At 35.6% G+C, this 21,622-nt stretch overlaps 1 protein-coding gene across 1 annotated transcript in view; it reads right to left on the bottom strand.

The window, feature by feature from the left end:
* Nucleotides 1-206: 206 nt before the first annotated feature.
* The window catches only part of GFPT1 (glutamine--fructose-6-phosphate transaminase 1), a 69,286-nt gene continuing 47,870 nt past the window's right edge, over nucleotides 207-21,622 (bottom strand). Inside the window, exons 13-19 of the mRNA XM_030877440.2 lie at nucleotides 20,229-20,349; nucleotides 19,433-19,590; nucleotides 7,039-7,153; nucleotides 6,652-6,779; nucleotides 5,529-5,696; nucleotides 4,688-4,849; nucleotides 207-4,044 (exon numbers count right to left, since the gene is read on the bottom strand). Coding sequence (XP_030733300.1) covers nucleotides 4,000-4,044; nucleotides 4,688-4,849; nucleotides 5,529-5,696; nucleotides 6,652-6,779; nucleotides 7,039-7,153; nucleotides 19,433-19,590; nucleotides 20,229-20,349 — 897 coding nt within the window. The 3' untranslated portion in view covers nucleotides 207-3,999. The remainder of the gene's footprint in view (nucleotides 4,045-4,687; nucleotides 4,850-5,528; nucleotides 5,697-6,651; nucleotides 6,780-7,038; nucleotides 7,154-19,432; nucleotides 19,591-20,228; nucleotides 20,350-21,622) is intronic.

The raw sequence follows: 21,622 nt of genomic DNA, 5'->3' as shown, positions 1-21,622 counted from the left end.
TTCAAATATTGGCAAATTGCTTCAAAATGCAATTCTCAGCAAGTTTTTGGTAACTTATTCACAGTTCAGAATTATAGTCACTGGACTCAGAAGACATGAGGAAGAAATGACCAACTGGCTCAGTAAACTAAACATTCATCATCTTGAAGAACAGAAAACTGAAACAAAGGCAGGATGATTCTAAAATTTCTAGCTCACAAGAAATATAATTTAAACAAATACTGAAAGTTTTATTTAAGCAAAAAATAAAAATTAACTGCAGAACAGTTTTAAAAAGCTAACAGGATCACTTCTATATTCATTCTGAAAACTAGTGTAGTAAGAAAGGTAATTTGAGAATTTCCTAAAAAGTTCTCGTTAGCCATTATTTATGGCATATTCCATAACATTGATATCAAGCTATTACAGACTCACAAGTTAATATGGCATAACTTTACGGTTTTGCTAGTTAACTATGATTTTTATTTTAACCCTGGATACTATTGGTTCAAAGCTAATATTACCATTCCTACTGGTTATCATGTCACAGATCTAAAGATACAGTTAAATTCATCAAGCTAGGGAAATACTGATAAATTAACAATCTTTAAATATTGTGGGGAAAAAATGATTTAATTGTTAAAACTTTTAAACCTGAGGCTCTAACACTAAAAACAAAGAAAGTAATCTGAAATATGTTTTCGCAGGTAAAACACCACCTGGTATTCTGGTATACAACATCTACTAAATATGTGGATATAAGACTTCTTTATCTTTCTTTACCATTCCCTTCAATTTCTTTGGCCTTCACAAATTCAATGTGAGCTCTGAATTCTTTTTAAATAAATATTTTCAACGACATTGTGCTTTTTAGAAAAATCACTTAAGTTGTAGCATACAATAAGTAATTAACATGAGTCGTTCCCTTTTATTGCTATAGTATATATCCTAATTTAAAAAAAAAGAGAGAGAGAGAGGAAACTGATCCCAAAGGACTTCTTAAAATATGTTTGTTAAAGCAAACATTTCAGCTGGTTTTCCTTCTTTGAAGAGTTATCGAAATGTGCCAAAGGAATGCTACCAAGGAGCTGAAAAGGGGCTCTTTTCCTCTCATCCTCATAATTAACTCAGGTCAAGAGACCTGTATTCAAAAGGATAAGACAATGTCATCTCGGAAACAATTTCCTAGGAACCTAAGAGAGAAAATCTTTATTAGCACTCTGACAGCCCCATCTGCACATCACACTGTGTCAGTTCCCTTTTAGTTGTGATGCTTGACTGTTTTCACCTTTGAATCTAATGACTGCTGTTCCTTAGAGGACCACAGACACATGGATCTACCGCCTGTGATAACAGCTTACTCTACAAAATGCACTTCACCTCTTAGGAACATTATATGCACCAAAACTTGGACCATGATTTAAGTGAACAAATCCACTCACAACATTTAACAGCTCAACTTCATTTTTCTACTCTCTCACCCTGTGCCTTCCAATGATCCTAGTCTCCACGAGTGATGAGTCCATCTGGGGACAAGTGGACTTTGCTTTAAACAGGATGTATTTTTCAGTTTCTAGCACAGTGACTTTCCCATAATAGGGTGTTGACAGAGTTATAACAAACTAAAAAGAGTTAACATTAACTTTCCTCCTACCATCTATTCCTATGGCATAGGTGATTTAAAAAGACAGAAAAGCTGACTGATGCCAAAGTTACAATCATGTACTTGGCCATGTGTTAGATGCTAACATGACCTCTGGCCTACAAAGGGCTCATGACCTGCGGTAAGGAACTCTAAGTTATACATGAGTGAATTTAAATTTTAAATGTACTACAAGAAAGAATTTTGACAGAAAGGACTCCTTTTGTAGAATATCTTTCTTGAAAAATCAGATTTTCTTATCCTGTATTATACTGGTTTTAACTGAGCATCCACACTTATTAGCAGTTTGCCTCATTACAGTATTTTTTGTGTTCATAATTCATAAAAGCATCTAAACATCACTACGCTAAACAGGGTAGGGAGCAAGAAGAAGGGGTAGGGAATGGAAGCCACGTTTGTTTGGAAAATACCACTTTTTTTTTTCTCACTATTGGTTTTTGAGATTTGGTTTAGAACTTACCCTAGCCTGAAGTGTATATGTGTGCTTGAGAGCTAGAGAAAGACAGACAGACACACCAAACACGCACACACGGAGAGGGAGAGGAAACAGAGACTGAAAATTAATGATTGATTTCACATATCAGTTTCACTTAGAAAGCTAATTTGAACTTTGGAAATGTTACAAATCCATATAAATCATGTGCATAAAATGCTAATATAACATAAGAATGATACTACACACATACTAAAACTAGCAGGCCTACACAAAATAATATTAGAAACAATTAAAATAGATAAATATAGCTATAGTAGCTATATAGATGTGAACAGTAATCCTATTTCATTTTAAACAGGTTTCTAGTCTTAATCTAAAAGTCCTTCTGAATTACCTCAAAATATGCCAATTCTTTCTCTAACCCTAACACAAGGCAAAATTCTATGCTTCTCTTCCAATAGCTACTAGAAAATCGTAACCTCATCAAGAAGTTCAAACACAGAAAAAGGAAAAGACTGAGCTTACTTAATTATACTAAATATCTTACCTTCACAATTTAAAAGTGAAAACTTTAGAAAGAGAAGGACTTAACCAAAACATAAACACACTATCCTGTAACGCCCAAGGTGTGGCCAAAAAAGCTCCGTGAAGAAATTATTACAACTTTTTGGGTGTCAAGCTAATATTCCACTTTAAATTTTTAAATCTAAATTGTAAGTTTCCATTTCTGACACTAGCTAGCTGAAGGCACCTCAGTATTATTTATATCTTCTTCATTCCTAAATATTTTTCAGGGGTAGAACAGAATATACAGAGAGAAAAATTCCTAGAAAGTAATACTAAATTTTATATAATCCTTCATTAATATCAGTGTAAAGCACATAGCTTTTTCTAATTCTAGCCCATCGTATACATTTAGAGTCAAATGATTAGTCAAAAGACTTGTAAATCTTCCAAACAACTGCAAGGAGCTTCCAAATTGGCACAAAGGTACTACCAGTTTGATGCAACAAGGCAGTGAGAGAAGTTAAAATTAACTGCAGGTAATTCTTCTCTGGGACAAAGTTGAAGAGAATTCTGAATATATTGGTATTGAGACATTTGATAGCAACTCTGTGTGGTGATTTCAAAGAATAAGATAAAATGTCATTCAGCAGTAATTAAAAAAAAAAAAACTACAGATATGAGGAAATTAAAAACCACTTTCAGGACATGAAAAAACAAGGAGTAGGATATACAACATGTACGTATCCCATCTTCAAACTTAAAATCATATTGTCAATTGTACAAAGCAGCTCAAATTTAAAGTTTGTGCTATGAAATTGTGCAAGTATTTTCTATCAAGGGCTGGAGAAAACCAACACACTACTATACTATTTATCTTCCTAAGATACCTTGACATACAGATAACAGGCAATAAGTTTGAGAGATTAAGGTTAACCACTAGAAATCCCACAAAGAAAAGTTTTCAGTTTTTAAGATTTACAGTTTGATTTAAAAACAAAATAACAAACAAATTTCCAAATAAATCACAGCATCTTCTCTTTATAACTGAATTAAATGTCCAAGTACATTGCTGTTGGCTTTAAATATTCCAATTAAATGCACTACTCTTTCACTGGCCGCCTCTCAGATTGAAGTGGAGGGACCAGAAATCCAACACTCAGCATCCTTTAATGAAAATGAGAGCTAAATCTCTTTCTGACACCAATACCAATATAGATTCCATTATTCAAACTCCCTCACAAATTACTGGGAAAATATGAGGTAATTTCACAAAAATCACAAATTGAATGGAATAATTATAACTGATATATAAATAAGGATTTACTAGAAAAGGCTTAGGGGGTGATATTTTAAATCAAGGTTTTAAATACAAAAGGTGTCTTGTGTTGCTTAATTGCCCAGTTTCAGATGTTCCTTATTCTACGGTTACAGATTTGGCTAGATTCCGCGGGAAATCAACCTGCAAAAAAAAAAACCCAGCAATTTTTGAGAGATTATACAGATATTGGGGGGGGGGGGTAAATGGCTATAAGCAAATTATTTTTGATTATAAAAAACAGAAAATAGAAAACATGCTCATTAACCATCTTTACTATAGACTACAAAGAATTAGATTAGAAAATATAGTAATATAACTTTAAAAGACTTGAAATCAGGAAAAAGAATTCCAAAGGAGCCAGTTCGGCACATGAAAAACTCCTGTGGTCCTCTATGAGGTGGCATCCCTCTCAGGGGACACTAGAAACGTATAAGAGCAGATGTTTTGATTGTCACTTTGGTTGTCACAATGAATGAGGGACCAGGAATGCTGAGAGTCCTACAGTGTGTGAGAAAGTCCCAAATAAAGAATTTCCAATAGCTACCTCATTAAGAAACACAGAAAGAAAACAGGTAATCTCCAGTCATGGAGGTAACGTCCAAGTTTCCTTCAAGTTCATGGGTATGAAAATGTTAGGATATAACCTACACATTGGGCCATGGAAATATAACAAGTGACAGAGATATGTATGAGGGAATTCTCAAATTCTATTGCTAAAAATTTAGAAGGAAACTATCAAAATGTACCAGGGTGAAAAGCCAGACCAAAGCGGTCCACCACTTACATCATAGCCTCTCAGCACAGCCAGGTGGAAGGCCAGCAACTGTAAGGGGATCACGCTGAGAATGCCCTGTAGGCAGTCCACTGAGTGTGGCACCTTGATTGTTCTTTTTGTGTTCTTAATCGTCTCAGTGTCTTCCTTATCACAGATCACCACTGGCCGTCCCTGGGAAAGAAATCACACTCGCAATCACTGGTTAAGCAAAAGCAGGGCTGTAACACATGAGCGTGCAAATTTTGCACGGCACGATTCACACGTGGCCTCACTGACATAGGCTTATTTAAACTCACAATCCCGTGTGGTAAGTCTCACTCACAGTCAAGGAAACAGAAGCTTTGTAAGATTCGGTGCTTTCTTAAACTCACACAACTAAGAAATACCGGGCTTGGTACTTAATTCTAGGACTACCTGCCTTCAAAGCCCAAGTGTGTAACCACTACATTGTGACTAGAGACTAACATCTTTGGAAATTTACATACAAAGCCAAATGATCTGAAGAAAACTCCATTAAGCACAGCACCAGTAATATTCATGTAAAATCTAGTTTCTCCTGAAATACACATTTAAGAATATTAAATTAAGAACAGCATACACTAATTGAAGAAGACAGGACTTGGAGACCAAGACCTCATTTTTGATCTTGGTTCTGGTATTATGAGAACTATGAGCTAGGTCCTGTCAAAACTCCTGAGTATCTCAGATTACTCACATGGAAACCTAAGCATGTTTTGTAAGCCACCTGATGGGTACTGGTCTATCACTTTAAATGTCATAAAATTCAAATAAGCTTTAGTGACCCAACTCTTAACCCCCCAAGGTGTCCTCACAGCAGCTCCTGACTTACCTGCCTAGCAACCACCTGCTGAAGAGCATTCTGACACTTGGCATAGGTGTGATCTCTCATGATGATCATGATGACAGGCATCAACTTATCCACCAAAGCTAGAGGGCCGTGTTTCAACTCACCAGCAAGGATACCTTCAGAGTGCATGTAAGTGATTTCTTTGATTTTCTAATAGGAAGAAACTAGATTAGTCTTCAGTCTGTTTTTCAAAAACCCATTCTTTAAATATTACACAAGACATCTGATGTCTGAAGTCCCTGTCTATTTATCCAAAAGTATTAAAGGATCACTGATGTGCAAATATAGCTAACAGGTTAACTGATCGTTATTTCTAAATATAATGTCAACAACTATCTGGAAGTCCACAAGGGCTTTTTGAAGAGTTTAGACTATCATGAATGTACTCATATTTCTTTGTAACTGATCTCCCAATTGCTTCATATTTGACCTCAATTAAATCTCACACCTAGAGAACTTAATATTTATTTTATTCATATTTGGACAAAAAAATAACCCAAGTTCCTTGCTAAACCCACGGTATCATGCTAAAATGTACTCTTCTTGATTTTCACTTTTGAATTAAGTATTCTGTTATACTTTGTTATACCTCAAGGTAAACAAATCAGAATGCATAAATATAAAGCCACTTTTGTAAAACTTCCACCTATTTCATTCAGTCTAAAAGTATGACTGGGCCTTCCCTGGTGGTGCAGTGGTTAAGAATCCGCCCACCAATGCAGGGGACACGGGTTCGAGCCCTGGTCCAGGAAGATCCCACATGCCGTGGAGCAACTAAGCCCGTGTGCCACAACTACTGAGCCTGTGCTGTAGAGCTCACATGCCACAACTACGGAAGCAGTGTGCCACAACTACTGAAGCCCGCGCCCCCTAGAGCCCATGCTCCGCAACAAGAGAAGCCACCGCCATGAGAAACCCATGCACCACAACGAAGAGTAGCCCCCGCTCGCCACAACTAGAGAAAGCCTGCGTGCAGCAATGAGGACCCAATGCAGCCAAAAATAAATAAATAAATAAAATTTTAAAAATAAATAAATAAATAAAAGTATGGCTATGTGCCAGGTCCATAAGTCAACATTCTGAAATTGTAAGTGAGAAGACTTACTAGGGCCCCTTCAAGACAAGTAGCATAATGATAGCCACGTCCCATTATCAAGACTGACTTCTGGTGATAAAGTTCTGTTGCCAGTTTCTGAATTTCATCATCCATGCTCAAAACTTCCTTAATTAAATCTGTTAAGAAGTAATATTAGCAAAATCTATGAAAAGAGAACAATAAACTAAACCAATATAATAATAATAATAATAACATACGGGTAGCAACCGATAAAAGACCAACGTTTCTAATCTTCTGTGCTATCACTGTGGGGGTTTTAAACGCACAGGTGTAAAGTAAAAAGATCTTGCTGACTAAATAGGTACAAGCCACAGCTTCACCCATTTATTTCCCACCCCCTTAGACAACAAGTAGAGTGTGTGAGTATCTTCATACCAGGCAGCCGCTTCAATCCAAGCATGATCTCTTTGCGTCTCTCTTGCATGGAGATCCTGTCATCACACATCATAAGAGCAAACATCACAAGGGATACAAACTGGCTTGTGTATGCCTGAAATACCACAAAAAAGCAGAAGAATTAGTTGCAGTTGTATTTTAAGAAGCTGGAATTTTTAATTTAAAAAGACGAAAATAAAAAAATTCCCACTGGTTTAAGTGCATATTTTTTAAAAAACAGCATTAGTAGCAGCAAAGTAAACCAGTATTTAGGAAATCTACCACTGTTCTCCTTTTCCGAATTTGAGCAAATAACTTAACCTTTATTTCCAAATACCAAATATAAGTTCCTTTTAATGCAGTGAATGCTTATGAAATCCCTAATACAGTACCCTCAAGAAAGGAAGAGAAATGAACCAAAGGAAGGTAAGTAGAGAGTAAATCTGCATGTGCATAACCAAATAAGCTTCGAATGTAAATCAAAAATAAGGGTTTAAAAGCCTCTCCTTAATGTACTTGCACTGGTTTTGTTGGATTTTTAAAAAATTTTCTCTTTGATTTTTCACTTTTGTCTATTGCCTGTTCTTACTACTTTTTCTTTTTAATTTTGGCTAAAAATTTTTTTAAAGTTCAACTGTAGAAAAGTAAATAGAAATAAGAATAAGCCTCAATCTTATTAGTAGGAATAATTACATTAATAACATATTATTAATAACACTGTGAGTAATTACTTTCGATTTTTACTATTTTTTCCTTTATATTGTTAAGAAAATTATTAGTAGGTGTAATTTTATAAGTTGTGCTATTCTTTTTTTATTCTATTTTAATTTAATTTTATGTTTGGCCACGCTACATGGCTTGCAGGATCTTAGTTGCCCAACCAGGGATCAAACCCATGCCCCCTGGAATGGGAGCAAGGAGTCCTAACCACTGGACCACCAGGGGATTCCCCAAGTGCGTTCATTCTTTTTTTTTTTTTCCATTAACCAATTAATTAATTTACTTAATTTTGGCTGTGTTGCGTCTTCATTGCTGTGCACGGGCTTTCTTTAGTTGTGGCGAGCAGGGGCTACTCTTTGTTGCAGTGCACGGGCTTCTCACTGAGGTGGCTTCTCTTGTTGCGGAGCATAGGCTCTAGGTGCACAGCCTTCAGTAGTTGCGGCACACAGGCTTCAGTAGTTGTGGCACACAGGCTCAGTAGCTGTGGCACATGGGCTCAGTAGTTGTGGCTTGCAGGTTCTAGAGCGCAGGCTCAGTAGTTGTGGTGCATGGGCTTAGTTGCTCCACGGCATGTGGGATCTTCCCGGACCAGGGATCAAACCCGTGTCCCCTGCATTGGCAGGCGGATTCTTAACCACTGAGCCACAAGGGAAGCCCATGTGTTTATTCTTAATTAACATCACAAGCACTTTCCCAAGACAGAATGCTTTCTATCTTGTTTACTAGTGTGTAATAACCTTGAGCAGTTTTTTCCCTTTTGGGTCTCAGATGGTCTACCTCTTAAAGATACATAATACTTACAAGATAATCATGAGAATTAAATGAAACAAATGTAAAGCATTCAGCATAATGCCTGACATACAGGCTCAAAACAAACTTTTCATTAATGAAAATTTGAACTAACAGACATTTATTTTCGGAGGCTACAGAATGTAAATATTTGAAAACTTGCGGTCTCACTGCCAAGCCCATTTTGATTCCTGTTAGCAACATATGAATGTGAGATATGCCTATTTTACCACATTCTTTGCAATATTGAGAACTACCCTTTTAACGAATTTTTACCATTAGACTGCTGGACAAATGTACTCTCATGACTACTTCACCATACATATCTTGAATCCAAAAAATTAACATTATTTTTCATATTTGTTAGCCATTTATGTTTTCTCTTTTGAAAGTTAATTTCATTATTCTTCACTCGTTTTTTGACTTGGGTTTGTTTTCTTTTCAGTTGGTCTTAAAAAGGTCTCTATTGTTACATTTCAAATACATTTTCCCAGTTTAGGTTAACCTTTTACAATGGTGTTTATTCACACAGAAGTTTTAATTTTTTAACTTTATGTCATGCTTTGAAGCTTAAATAGTCCTTCCATCCTAACATCAGTTAAGCATTATTAAATTTTCTTAATTCTGTTGTTTCCATTGTCCCTTTTCACTTTTTTCTTTACATTTTTATTCATCTGAAATTAATTTTAGTGCAAGATGTTAAGTTGTTTTTATTTTTATAAATACACAATTTTCCCTCCATTTCGCCCCACCCTATCTCTCAAATGTCAAGTTTGAGACATTTCCTGTAGCCTAAGCTATTTGATACACTAGAGCTATGTTGCAGGACTATAGATTCTGTCCCAGATTTGTCATTTTATTTATAAAACAATATTCCCATCCAGAAACATCATATTTCTATAAATTTGTTAGGAATTTAAAAGTCTAAAGAGTTATATAGTTTTCATTTATTTGACAAATATTTATGGATATCTTACACATTTCTTGGTAGACTTATTTTTAAGTATTTTTTATACCTATTGAAAAATAGAATTCCCCCCCTCCAAACACACACCCCCGTACTTTTCTAAGTAGTCACTGTCGGTTTATAGAGAAAACTTTTTGTATATTTAAAAAAAATTTTTATTTAAGGATAATTGATGTATAATATTATATAATTTACAGGTGTACAATAAAGTGATTCACAATTTTTAAAGGTTATACTCGATTTATAGTTATTATAAAATACTGGCTATATTCCCCATGTTTTACCTTGTAGCATATTTTACACACAATAGTTTGTACCTCTTCATCCTCTCCCCCTATACTACTGCCACACCCCTCTTCCCTCTCCCCACTGGTAACCACTAGTTTGTTCTCTGTACCTGTGACTCTGTTTCTTTTCTGTTATAGTCACTAGTTTGTTGTATTTTTTAGATTCTACATGTAAGTGACATCACACAGTATTTGTCTCTCTCTGCCTGACTTATTTCACTCAGCATAGTGCCCTCCAGGTCCATCCCTGTTGCTGCAAATGGCAAAACTTCATTTTTTTTTATGGCTGAGTAGTAGCCCATTGTGTGATATTATATATAAATACCACATCTTCTTTATCCAGTCATCTGTTGGTAGACACTTAGGTTGCTTCCATATCATGGCAATTGTAAATAATGCTGCTATGAACATTGGGGTGCGTGTATCTTTTCAAATTAGTGTTTTTATTTTCTTCAGATATACACTGAGAACTGAAATTGCTGGATCATATGATAATTCTATTTTTAGTTTTTTGAAAATTCTCCATACTGTTTTCCACAGTGGCTGTATCAATTTACATTCCCACCAAAAGCGTATGAGAGTTCTCTTTTCTCCGTATCCTTGTCAACATTTGTTATTTGTGTTCTTTTTCATGATAGCCATTCTGATAAGTGTGAGGTGGTATCTCGTAGTGGTTTTGATTTGCATTTTTCTGATGATTAGCGATGTTGAGCATCTTTTCATGTGCTTGCTGGCCATCTACATGTACTCTTTGGAGAAATGTCTATTTGGGTCTTCGGCCAATTTTGTATTCAGGTCTTCAGTTGTTTATTTGATGTTGAGTTGTATGAGTTGTTTATATATTTTAAATATTAACCCCTTATTGGTCATATCATTTGCAAATATTTTTCCCATTCAGTAGGTTGTCTTTTGTTTTGCTGATGGTTTCCTTTGCTGTGCAAAAGCTTTTAAGTTTAATTAGGTCCAATTTGTTTATTTTTGCTTTTGTTTCCATTACTCTAGGAGAAGGATCCAAAAATACAGTGTGGCGATTTAGGTCAAAGAGTATTCTGCCTATGTTTGTTTCTAGAAGTTTTATGATTTCCAGTCTTACATTCAGGTCTTTAACCCACTTTGAGTGTAGTTTTATACGTGGTGTTAGAGAATGTTCTAATTTCATTCTTTTACATGTAGCTGTCCAGTTTTCCCAGTACCACTTATTGAAGAGATTGACTTTTCTCCACTGTATATTCTTGCTTCCTTTGTCATAGATTAATTGAACATAAGTGCATGGGTTTATTTCTTGGCTCTCTATTCTGTTCCATTATTCTATGTGTATGTTTTTGTACCACCACCATACTGTTTTGACTACTATAGCTTTGTAGTACAGTCTGAAGTCAGGGAGCATGATTCCTCCAGCTCTGTTCTTCTTTCTCAAGATTATTTTGGATATTGGAGTCCTTTTGTGTTTCCATACAGATTTTAAAATTACTTGCTCTAGTTCTGTAAAAATGGCATTGGTATTTTGATAGGAATTACACTGAATCTGTAGATTGCCTTGGATAGTATGTTCATTTAACAATATTAATTCTTCCAATCCAAGAATACAGTATGTTTCTATCTGCGTTGTCTTCAATTTCTTTCATCAGTGTCTTATAGTTTTCAAAGTACAGGTCTTGTAACTCCTTAGGTATATTTATTCCTAGGCATCTTATTCTTTTTGAAGCGATGGTAAATGGAATTATTTCCTTAATTTCTCTTTCTGATAGTTCATTGTTAGTGTATAGAAATGCAACAGGTTTCTGTATATTAATTTTGTATCCTGCAACTTTACCAAATTCACTGTAAAGCTCTAGTAGTTTTCTGGTGGCATCTTTAGGATTTTCTATGTATAGTATCATGTCATCTGCAAAAACAGTGACAGTTTTACTTCTTTCTTTCCAATTTATAGTCCTTTTACTTCTTTCTCTTGTCTGATTGCTGTGGCTAGGACTTCAATACTATGTTGAATAAAAGTGTTGACAGCAGGCATCCTTGTCTTGTTCTTGATCTTAGAGGAAATGTTCTCAGGTTTTCACCGAGTATGATGTTAGCTGTGGGTTTGTCATAATATGACCTTTATTATGTTGAGGTAGGTTCTCTCTATGCCCACTTTCTAGAGAGCTTTTATCATAAATGGATGTTGAATTTTGCCAAAAGCTTTTTCTGCATCTATTGAGATGATCACTTGGTTTTTATTCTTCAATTTGTTCATGTGATGTATCACAATGATTGACTTCTGGATACTGAAAAACTCTTGCATCCCTGGGATAAATCCCACTTGATCCTGGTGTATGATCCTTTTCATGTATCATTGAGTTTGGTTTGCTAATATTTTGTTGAAGATTTCTGCATCTTTGTTTTTCAGTGATACTGGCCTGTAGTTTTCTCTTTGTGATATCTTTGTGTGGTTTTGGTATCAGGGTGATGTCAGCCTAACAGAATGAGTTTGACAGTGTTCCTTCCTCTGCAAGTTTTTGGAATATTTTGACAAGGATAGGTGTTAACTCTTTTCTAAATGTTTGGTAGAATTCACCTGTGAAGCCACTGGTCCTAGATTTTTGTTTACTTGGAATTTTAAAATTACTGGTTCAATTTCATTACTGATAATTGGTCTATCCAAATTTTCTATTTCTTCCTGGCTCAGTCTTGGGAGATTATACATCTTCAAAGAATCTGTCCATTTCTTCTAGGTTGTCCATTTTATTGGCATATAGTTGTTTGTAGTAGTCTCTTACGATCTTCTGTATTTCTGTAATGGTAGTTGTAACTTCTCCTTTTTCATTTCTGATTTTACTGATTTGTGCCCTCTCTCTTTTTTTCTTGATGAGTCTGGCTAAAGGTTTATCAATTTTGTTTATCTTTTCAAAGAACCAGTTTTTCGTTTCATTGATCTCTTCTATTATTTTTTTAGTCTCTATTTTATTTCTTCTCTGATCTTTATGCTTTCTTTCCTTCTACTAACTTTGGGCTTTTTCTTTCTCCAGTTTGTTTAGGTGTAAGGTTAGGTTATTTATATGAGATTTTTTCTTATTTCCTGAGGTATTCTGAGGAATACCTTATACCTGAGGTATCACCATAAACTTCCCACTTAGAACTGCTTTTGCTGCGTCCCAAAGGTTTTGGATCATCATGTTTTTGTTTGCATTTTTCTCTAGGTATTTTTCATTTCCTCTTTGATTTCTTCAGCGATCCACTGGTTGTTTAGTACCATGTTGTTTAGCCTCCTCATTTGTGTTTTCTGCAGTTTTTTCCTTGCAGTTGACTTCTAGTCTCATAGCATAGTGGTCAGAAAAGATGCTTGATATGATTTTAATTTCTTTTTTAATTTATTTTTGGTTGCGTTGGGTCTTTGCTGCTGTGTGCAGGCTTTCTCTAGTTGCGGGGTCTACTCTTCGCTGCGGTGCGCAGGCTTCTCATTGTGGTGGCTTCTCTTGTTGTAGAGCACAGACTCTAGGCACGTGGGCTCAGTAGGTGTGGCTTGCACGCTCTAGAGCACAGGCTCAGTAGTTGTGGCACACGGACTTAGTTGCTCCACAGCATGTGGGATCTTCCCGGGGCAGGGATCCAACCCGTGTCCCCTGCATTGGCAGGGAGATCCTTAACCACTGCGTCACCAGGGAGGTCCCTTGATATGATTTTAATTTTCCTAAATTCACCAAGTCTTGTTTTGTGGCCTAGCATGTGATCTATCCTGGAGAATGTACCATGTGCACATAAAAAGAACGTGTACTTTGCTGCTTTGGGATGGAATGCTCTACACATATCAATTATGTCCCTCTGGTGTAATGTGTCATTTAAGGCCAGTGTTTCCTTGTTGATTTTCTGTCTGGATGACTGGTCCACTGACGTAAGTGGGGTGTTAAAGTCCCCTACTACTATTGTGTTACTGTTGATTTCTCCCTTTATGTCGGTTAGTATTTGCTTTATGTATTTAGGTGCTCCAATGCTGGGTACATATATATTTACAATCGTTTAATCTTCTTCTTGGACTAATCCCTTGGTCATTATGTAGTGTCCTCCTTTGTCTCTTGTAACAGTCTTTAAAATCTGTCTTGTCTGATATAAGTATTGTTACCCCAGCTTTCTTTTGATTTCCATTTGCATGGAATTCCTTTTCTCATTCCCTCATTTTCAGTCTGTGTGTGTCTTTAGATCTGAAGTGAGTCTCTTATAGGCAGCATATATATGGGTCTTGCTTTTGTATCCATTCAGCCACTCTCTCTTTTGATTAGAGCACTGAGTCCATTTACATCTAAGGTAGTTAATGGTATGTATGCTATTGCCATTTTATTACTTGTTTGGGGGTTGTTTTGTAGGTCTTTTTTTTTTTTTCTTTTTTCTTGTTTTGTTTTCTTGTGATCTGACGACTATCTTTAGTGTTGTCTGTATTCCTTTTGCCTTTTTTGGTTTATATCTATTATAGATTTTTGGTTTGTGGTTACCGTGAAGTTTTTATATAGCAATATGTATATATATGTGTGTGTGTGATTGTTTTAAGTTGCCAGTCTCTTAATTTCAAATGCATGTTAACAACCCTGCATTTGTACTCTCCTCCTCTCATGATTACTGTTTTTGATATATTTTACATTTAACTGTATTGTGCATCCCTTAACTGCTTATTGTGGACATATATGACTTTACTGCTTTGTCTTTAACCATTCTACTAGCTTTGTGGGTGGATGACTTCCTATTTTTACTGTATGTTTGCCTTTATTGATGAGCTTTTTCATTTCATAATTTTCATGTTTCTAGTTGCAGCCATTTCTTTTTCGCTTAGAGGAATTTCCTGAACATTTCTTGTAGAGCTGGTTTGGTGGTGCTGAACTCTTTTAGCCTTTGCTTGTCTGTAAAGCTTTTGATCTCTCCAACAAATCCGAACAAGAACCTTGTTGGTTAGAGCAGCGGTCCCCAACCTTTTTGGCACCAGGGACCGGTTTCGTGGAAGACAATTTTTCCACGGTCGGGGGTGGGGGGGTTCAGGAGGTAATGCAAGTGATGGGGGGGATGGTTCAGGCAGTAATGTGAGTGATGGGGAGCAATGGGAACAGCAGATGAATCTTCGCTCACTTGCCCACCACTCACCTCCTGCTGTGCGGCCGGTTCCTAACAGGCCATGGACTGGCACCGTTCCACAGCCCAGCACCATTCCACAGCCCAGGCGTTGGGGACCCCTGGGTTAGAGTATTCTTGGGTGTAGGTTTTTCCCTTTCATTGCTTTAAATAAAACATGCCACTCCCTTCTGGCCTGCAGGGTTTCTGCTAAAGGTCAGCTGACAGCCTTATGGGAGTTCCCTTGTATGTTATCTCTTGCTTTTCCCTTGATGCTTTTAACAGTCTCTCTTTCTCTTTAATTTTTGTCATTTTAATCGCAATGTGTCTTGGTGTTTTCCTCTTTGGGTAAGTCCTGTATGGGACTCTCTGGGCCTCCTGGATTTGGATGTCTATTTCTTTTCCAAGTTAGGGAAGTTTTCAGCTATTATGTCTTCAGATATGTTCTCTGCCCCTTTCTCTCTCTCTTCTCCTTCTGGAACCCCTATACTGCAAATATTAGTACACTTGATGTTATCGCAGAGGTCTCTCAAACTGTCCTCATTTCTTTTCATTCTTCTTTTCTTTTTTCTGTTCAGCATCAGTGATTTTCACTACTCTGTCTTCTATTTTATATATGTTTTCTATAAAGCACCTTACATGAATTTTTATCCATTCTAAGAAGTTTCTGACTTGATTTTCTTAAGTTCTACAGGTAGTCAATCATATCAATTGCAAATAAGAATTTGTTTCCTCCTTTCCTGCTGTTTTAATTTTTCTTACTAAACTGGACAGAACTTCTAGAATAGGGATAGCAAATACGTTTCATATAGAGTCAATCCTTACCTACTGGTTGTCACAGTGAAACATTATGTTGAGAAGGATTCTAAGGGCACCTTTTTTGCTTTGCAGTAATACAGATAAAATCCTAGGAAGGTTCCAGAAGAACAGCTAAGGCCCACCAAGATAAAGGTCCTGAAGCTTTCTATTTTGCTGTTCACTCATCCATTTTTCTCTATTATTTGCCTCCTTCTGCTTCATTGGGTTTCCTTCTTCTACCTTTTTGAGTTCAATACTCAGTTCATTTTCTTTTTGAAGCATTTAATGCTATGAACATACTTCTATCACTCTGGCCACACTATCTAAATTTTTACCCATATTGTTCATTATAGTTATTTTTTCTAATAAGTCTTTTTAAATGGCAATTCTGATATGGTTCTAACTCAAGTTATTTAAAGAAACGTTTTTATGTTCCAGGCATTTGAGGTTTTTATTTACATTTTTATTATTAATCACTAGGATTACTGTGATATTGTCAGCTACAGTGCTATGAATAATTCATCTTGGGTTTTTTTATAGATTATATGCTGAATTTCTACTACTCTTCTCTGGATAAGGGATCACGTCATGAGTGAATATTTTCCTGTCATAATGTGGATAGTGAGCCTCCTGTACAATAAAATCACAGTCTGCTAATGCTCCTTACCTTCCCAATAGTTAAATTAGATTCCCTGTTTCCTCTCGCTGCACCTCCCAGCTACCAGGTGCTCATACATCCTCCACAGCTACCTGTCCCTGTCCTCCTATGTGTTCCACTGGCAGACTGGGATTTTTTTCCCCTTAGCACTAAAGTGGATTTTCAGTCCCTTGCCTCCAATCTAACAATCATACCTGTATTCTAAGTTCCAGTCCTTCCCAGTCTACTTCTTTCTACTGAAGTTTACTTTTCAATAAACCAATTAATCAGAAAATATACTATCAGGACAGAGGGAGAGACCCAATATCTTGGACTCCTGGGATACCTAAATTGTTTCCAATCCAAAATGATCAGATAATGAGTATTCTGGTTCCTCCAGCCCATAAATAAAAATGTTATTCTACAGAGTATGCTTCTTTGTTTGGACTTAAAACATCTCAGCACTGGTTTTTAAAAGCAAATATTAAACAGAGTAACTTTAATGCACATATTTTTTCTATTGCATTCAGCTTAATTTCCAATTTCATGTTTTTCATTTCATCAATATACACCAGGCAACCAATTATGAAAAAAATAAGCTACACCTCACATTTAGAATTACTGAGGTTTGAAAGAATTTACCAGGACAATGCTGACTCTGAACTTTTCAACTTGGTTTTACTTTTTATTCAGCCAAAAATAAAAGTTATACTGGTTTATTTTTTTTAAAAAATCAACAAAAGTCAGTACTGTGGTGAACTTCTAAACACCTGCAATAACATACAAGAATTACTGAGTCTGCACAGTTATACCCATCGATTTCTACAGCAATATCAAATTATCTACGGTCAAACATTCTGAGAAATTTAATAATATCTCTCTAACCTTGACAGTTTTTCAGGCAAAGTTGGGAATTAATCATCAAGATTATAGAATTCTTATGCTAGCCCTATCATGGAGCCCAGGGATCAGGATTAATTAGAATTTCTTTCGTCACCCATTAACATATAAACTTATACTTGCCATTCAGAAATGATCTATAACTAAACACCCCCAAACTTTTAAATAACTCCACGCCCAGAATGTCTATAGCAGTTAAGGAAAACAAAATTACTTTAGAATCCAAGAAAATTTAAACTAAGACTAAGCTGCCATAATACTAAATTTTTTCAGGGAGCCATTTTTTTAAAGAATTACAGTATATACTATAAAAAGATGCTTCTTTTCCTATACAAGATGTAACCATTGGAAGAACCTGGGTAAAGAGTACATGGACTTCTCTACTATCTTTGCAACTTCCTATAAATCTACAGTTATTTCAAAACAAAAAGATTTTAGAAAAGGACTTACAGAGAAAAAACAAACTATTGATACAAATAACACATGAAAAAATCTCAAAACGTCATGTTAAATGGAGGAAGCTAGATACAAAAGACATGTATTACACAATTCCATTTATAAGAAATTTCTAGAAAATGAAATAATATAGCAAGAGAAAGCAATACTTGCCTGAGGCTGAGGCAGAGGGGTAGGAGTGGGAATTGACTGGAAAGGGGGACAAAGGAACTTTTTCAGGTGATTACGTCTTCTAAAATTGGACTGTGGTGATAAACAGCCAAATTTACTAAAACCATATACACTTAAAATTGGTGAACACTATGGTATGAAAAGCATACCTCAATAAAGCTGCAGAAAAAAGGTTAATGGCAGAATCTAGGTGATGGGTATACAGGTACTCATGTAAAGTTCTTTTAATTCTGCTGTATGTTTGAATATTATAATAAAACATTGAGGAAAATTTAAGTTTTCATGAATGATACAATTAGAAATCAAAAAAAACTGCATGTCCCCTGGCAGCTCACAGATCAAGAAAGATTCAATAAAAAGATAAGTCAATAGCCTCCATTCAGTGGTATGATCCTGCATCCCATACATGCCACACTGAAGCCCTTGCTTCAAATGCATTTGAATGAAGGGTCTGGGATTCTAATCCCTGATCAAAGCTGTCTGTCTGGACACTGTTCCAAGAATCCACAAGCTGCTGCTGAGGGCAGCTGTTTATTCATTCAGGCAGAGAATGGAAACCCAAGCACAAATATCTTACATGTTTTAATCACCACATGGAGAAAATTCAGGCTTCGGTTTTCTGTAAATTATAGTGTTAGCAATATCAAAGTAACCAAGAAACAAAAACCTCACTCAGAGTTTTTACTTAAGAATTATAACTTTTCCACAAAAAAATTCCCCATGAGGTTCTTTAAATGGAAAAAGAACCAAATGTGGTTTGTATATGTTAACATCATCTTCCCTTAATTAAACTCAAATCCACCAAAACCTAAGCATCTTATTCAACAATCAGTAACAAATATTAGACTTAGGCAGAAAAAGACAAGAAACTGAAATTTTGAAACTATAAAGAGTAACATATTTGTGGAGAACATCGTTTGCATTTATACAACTTTCTAAGATTCCTATTTTTATTACTGGTACTAAATTTATGCATATCCCAATTTCAAAGAGGAAAGTAGTCTCACTAGGCCTTAAAAATGAAAATGAAGGTGCTTTTAAATCTCCACAGATGTATATCTAAAGAGAAACAGATATTCTCATATCATACTCAATTTATTTTCTTAAACAGCCAAATTTTATACCAAAAGTGTACTCCTCTTTACAAACTTCAAAGGCAGTGTGTCTATTTTGGCACATTTATTAGGATAGTACAAACCTGTAAATAAAAATGTCAAAAATTATTAGACTTAAGCTGGGTGTTTCTGATTTGTTATTTTTCTAATTCCCTACTATACTTAATTAAGAGGGGGCATTATACTTACCACATATCCCACCCCACACAGCAGGAGGAATATAAGTGCTGAATGCGGATAGTCAGAAGAGACGTTTGCAAAATAAACTTTACATTATATACGCTTGTCCCTTAAGATGAGTGTGAGGAAGGGGGACAACAAGTGTTTTATCTATTACTGACGCTCAAGGCTTACGATAATTACGATTAGTAAACAATATGAATTCTATAAGTGCTAAGAAATGAAATATAAGATACAGATTAGTCTGTTTCACCAACACTATGATTATGTAAATAATCACATGAGAACTAAGTCAAGAACTTACCTTTGTGCTGGCCACCCCGATCTCGGGCCCAGCATTGATGTGAACTCCACAGTCTGTCTCTCTTGATATGGAACTGCCAACCGTGTTTGTGATCCCGACAGTTAAAGCTCCTCTCTCCTTGCAGTACCGAAGACCCATCAGGGTATCTGCTGTCTCGCCTGGGTAAAAAGGAAGACAAAAGTAACACACAGAGCAGTCAACATATGCTGTTTTTTAGATGCAAAAAGAGAAAACTGACTACTCTTTCAACAATATCATTTGTTTTATTATTATTTTTAACTGAAGTATAGTTGATTTACAGTGTTTCAGTTGTACATCAAAGTGATTCAGTTATACGTATATATTTTTTTCAGATTCTTTTCCATTACACGTTATTACAAGATACTGAGTATAGTTCCCTGTGCTATACAGTAGGTCCTTGTTGTTTATTTTATATATAGTAGTGTGTATCTGTTAATCCCAAATTCCCAATTCATAGCTCCCTCCCTTTTCCCCTCATTTGTTTTAAATAAAATTTAAAACATGTACTTAAAAGAATAAATTTGTAAAACTTTTAATAATAGGATCCGACTTCTTAGGATCGTCTTTCCTTCTTTGTCTTTAAAAATTCAGCTCTTCTGAGTGTAAAATGTGTTTTTACTAACTCATTAAGAACTCCATAACATCAAAATAAACCTATATTTGTCAAGTTATCTGCAATAACCAGTTTATCTTTAAATATCAGTTTTGCCAACATATGCTATAGTTGTTAGAAAGAATGACTTTCCTTTTCTTTAAGTCTTTAAAATTAGCATACCTGACTGACTAATGAAAAAGCAAACATCATCTCGAAAAACTGGGGTGTTTCTATCCAGGAAATCACTGGCTAGCTCCACCATAACAGGCAACTCAGTCAGCTCTTCAAGAACTTGACGTGTCTGCAGAGAAAAGATGACTTGGTCATACAACTTTACATCAAATACTCTTTTTCACTGGACTTCCTCAGACTCAATGTATAGTTTTCACTTTTTCTGATTATAAAAGTGATACATAATGCAGTGTTAGAAAATACAAACAACAGAGATTAAAGCATAAAAAATAAAATAACCAAAATCCCAACACCCAGGAGATAAGCACTGTTAATATTTTGGCACAAGTCTCTTTAGATAATTATCAATGCATGTATAAATAAATGCATGTATAAAATGTTTTGAAAAGTGGAAAAAGCACTGTTCTGAGTTAGCTTGTATATTAACTCTAACTTCCCAATTCCTAGTCTTTAAATGACAATTCATATAATACCAAATCACTGAGAATTTCAAATGAGATAATAACAGATGTATCATAAACAGTGAATGAAAAATTAAACATTTCAGAAATACTAGGTATTCATAAAGAATGCTGTTTCTCAGAAAAAGTCAATATACTTTAAAAATCTTGTTTAAGAAAGCTCAATACTTTCAAACTCTGTAGAATGGAGGGTGGAGTAGGGGGTAGATAACCTAGCTAGAATTAATTCAGGGACACTATTTTGTATGCTAAACCACACAGGATTTCTAGTATTTGTTTGTTAACTACAGTAGTCTCAGCATCCACCAGAAACCCCAAAACAAAACAAAACCCTTCCATCTTCTCAAATTAGAGAATTCTAACACAGCATATATATAATTTATGCCCCACAATTCAGGCTTAGCATTGGATGAAACATTTAGTCAAATTTTGTATTTCTGAATAGAGGGCTCATTCAATAATAGATCTAAGCCACCACTAAATCAGGCAATCCCTTAATTTACACTAATGTCTTTAATTCATTCTTTTTTTTTCCCAGTGCTCAAAACGATCACTTTCTAACAACTCTTCCCTTCAAAATTGCACAGATTTTCCTTTTTAGGACCATGTAATTTGGGGCGGGGGGTGGGGAGGGGAGGGAGAAGGGGGTGCTTTAGAGAAGAAGAAAGCCTATTGAGATGCAAGGGTTGAGTGACCAGCTAGTTTCACTCACTCCTCAAATGAATGGCTCCCACGAGTGTAGATAATTAATATTTATGCCCCAGCAAATAAAAAAATTACTGTCATGAACTTTGGAAATCAATCCTAAAAGTAGAAACTGAGTGTGTAAGGGTTTTCTGTACTTACAGGAGTTGACATCAACAGCACATAGCCTGTCTCTTTATAAGGGAAACTACACGTGGATCTGATTTATTGGACTAA

This window comes from Globicephala melas, chromosome 12 (genome assembly GCF_963455315.2).
Source record: "Globicephala melas chromosome 12, mGloMel1.2, whole genome shotgun sequence".
NCBI classification, from domain to species: domain Eukaryota; kingdom Metazoa; phylum Chordata; class Mammalia; order Artiodactyla; family Delphinidae; genus Globicephala; species Globicephala melas.
Note: the sequence above shows the minus strand (reverse complement) of the source record. Positions and strands in the feature narration are given on the sequence as shown.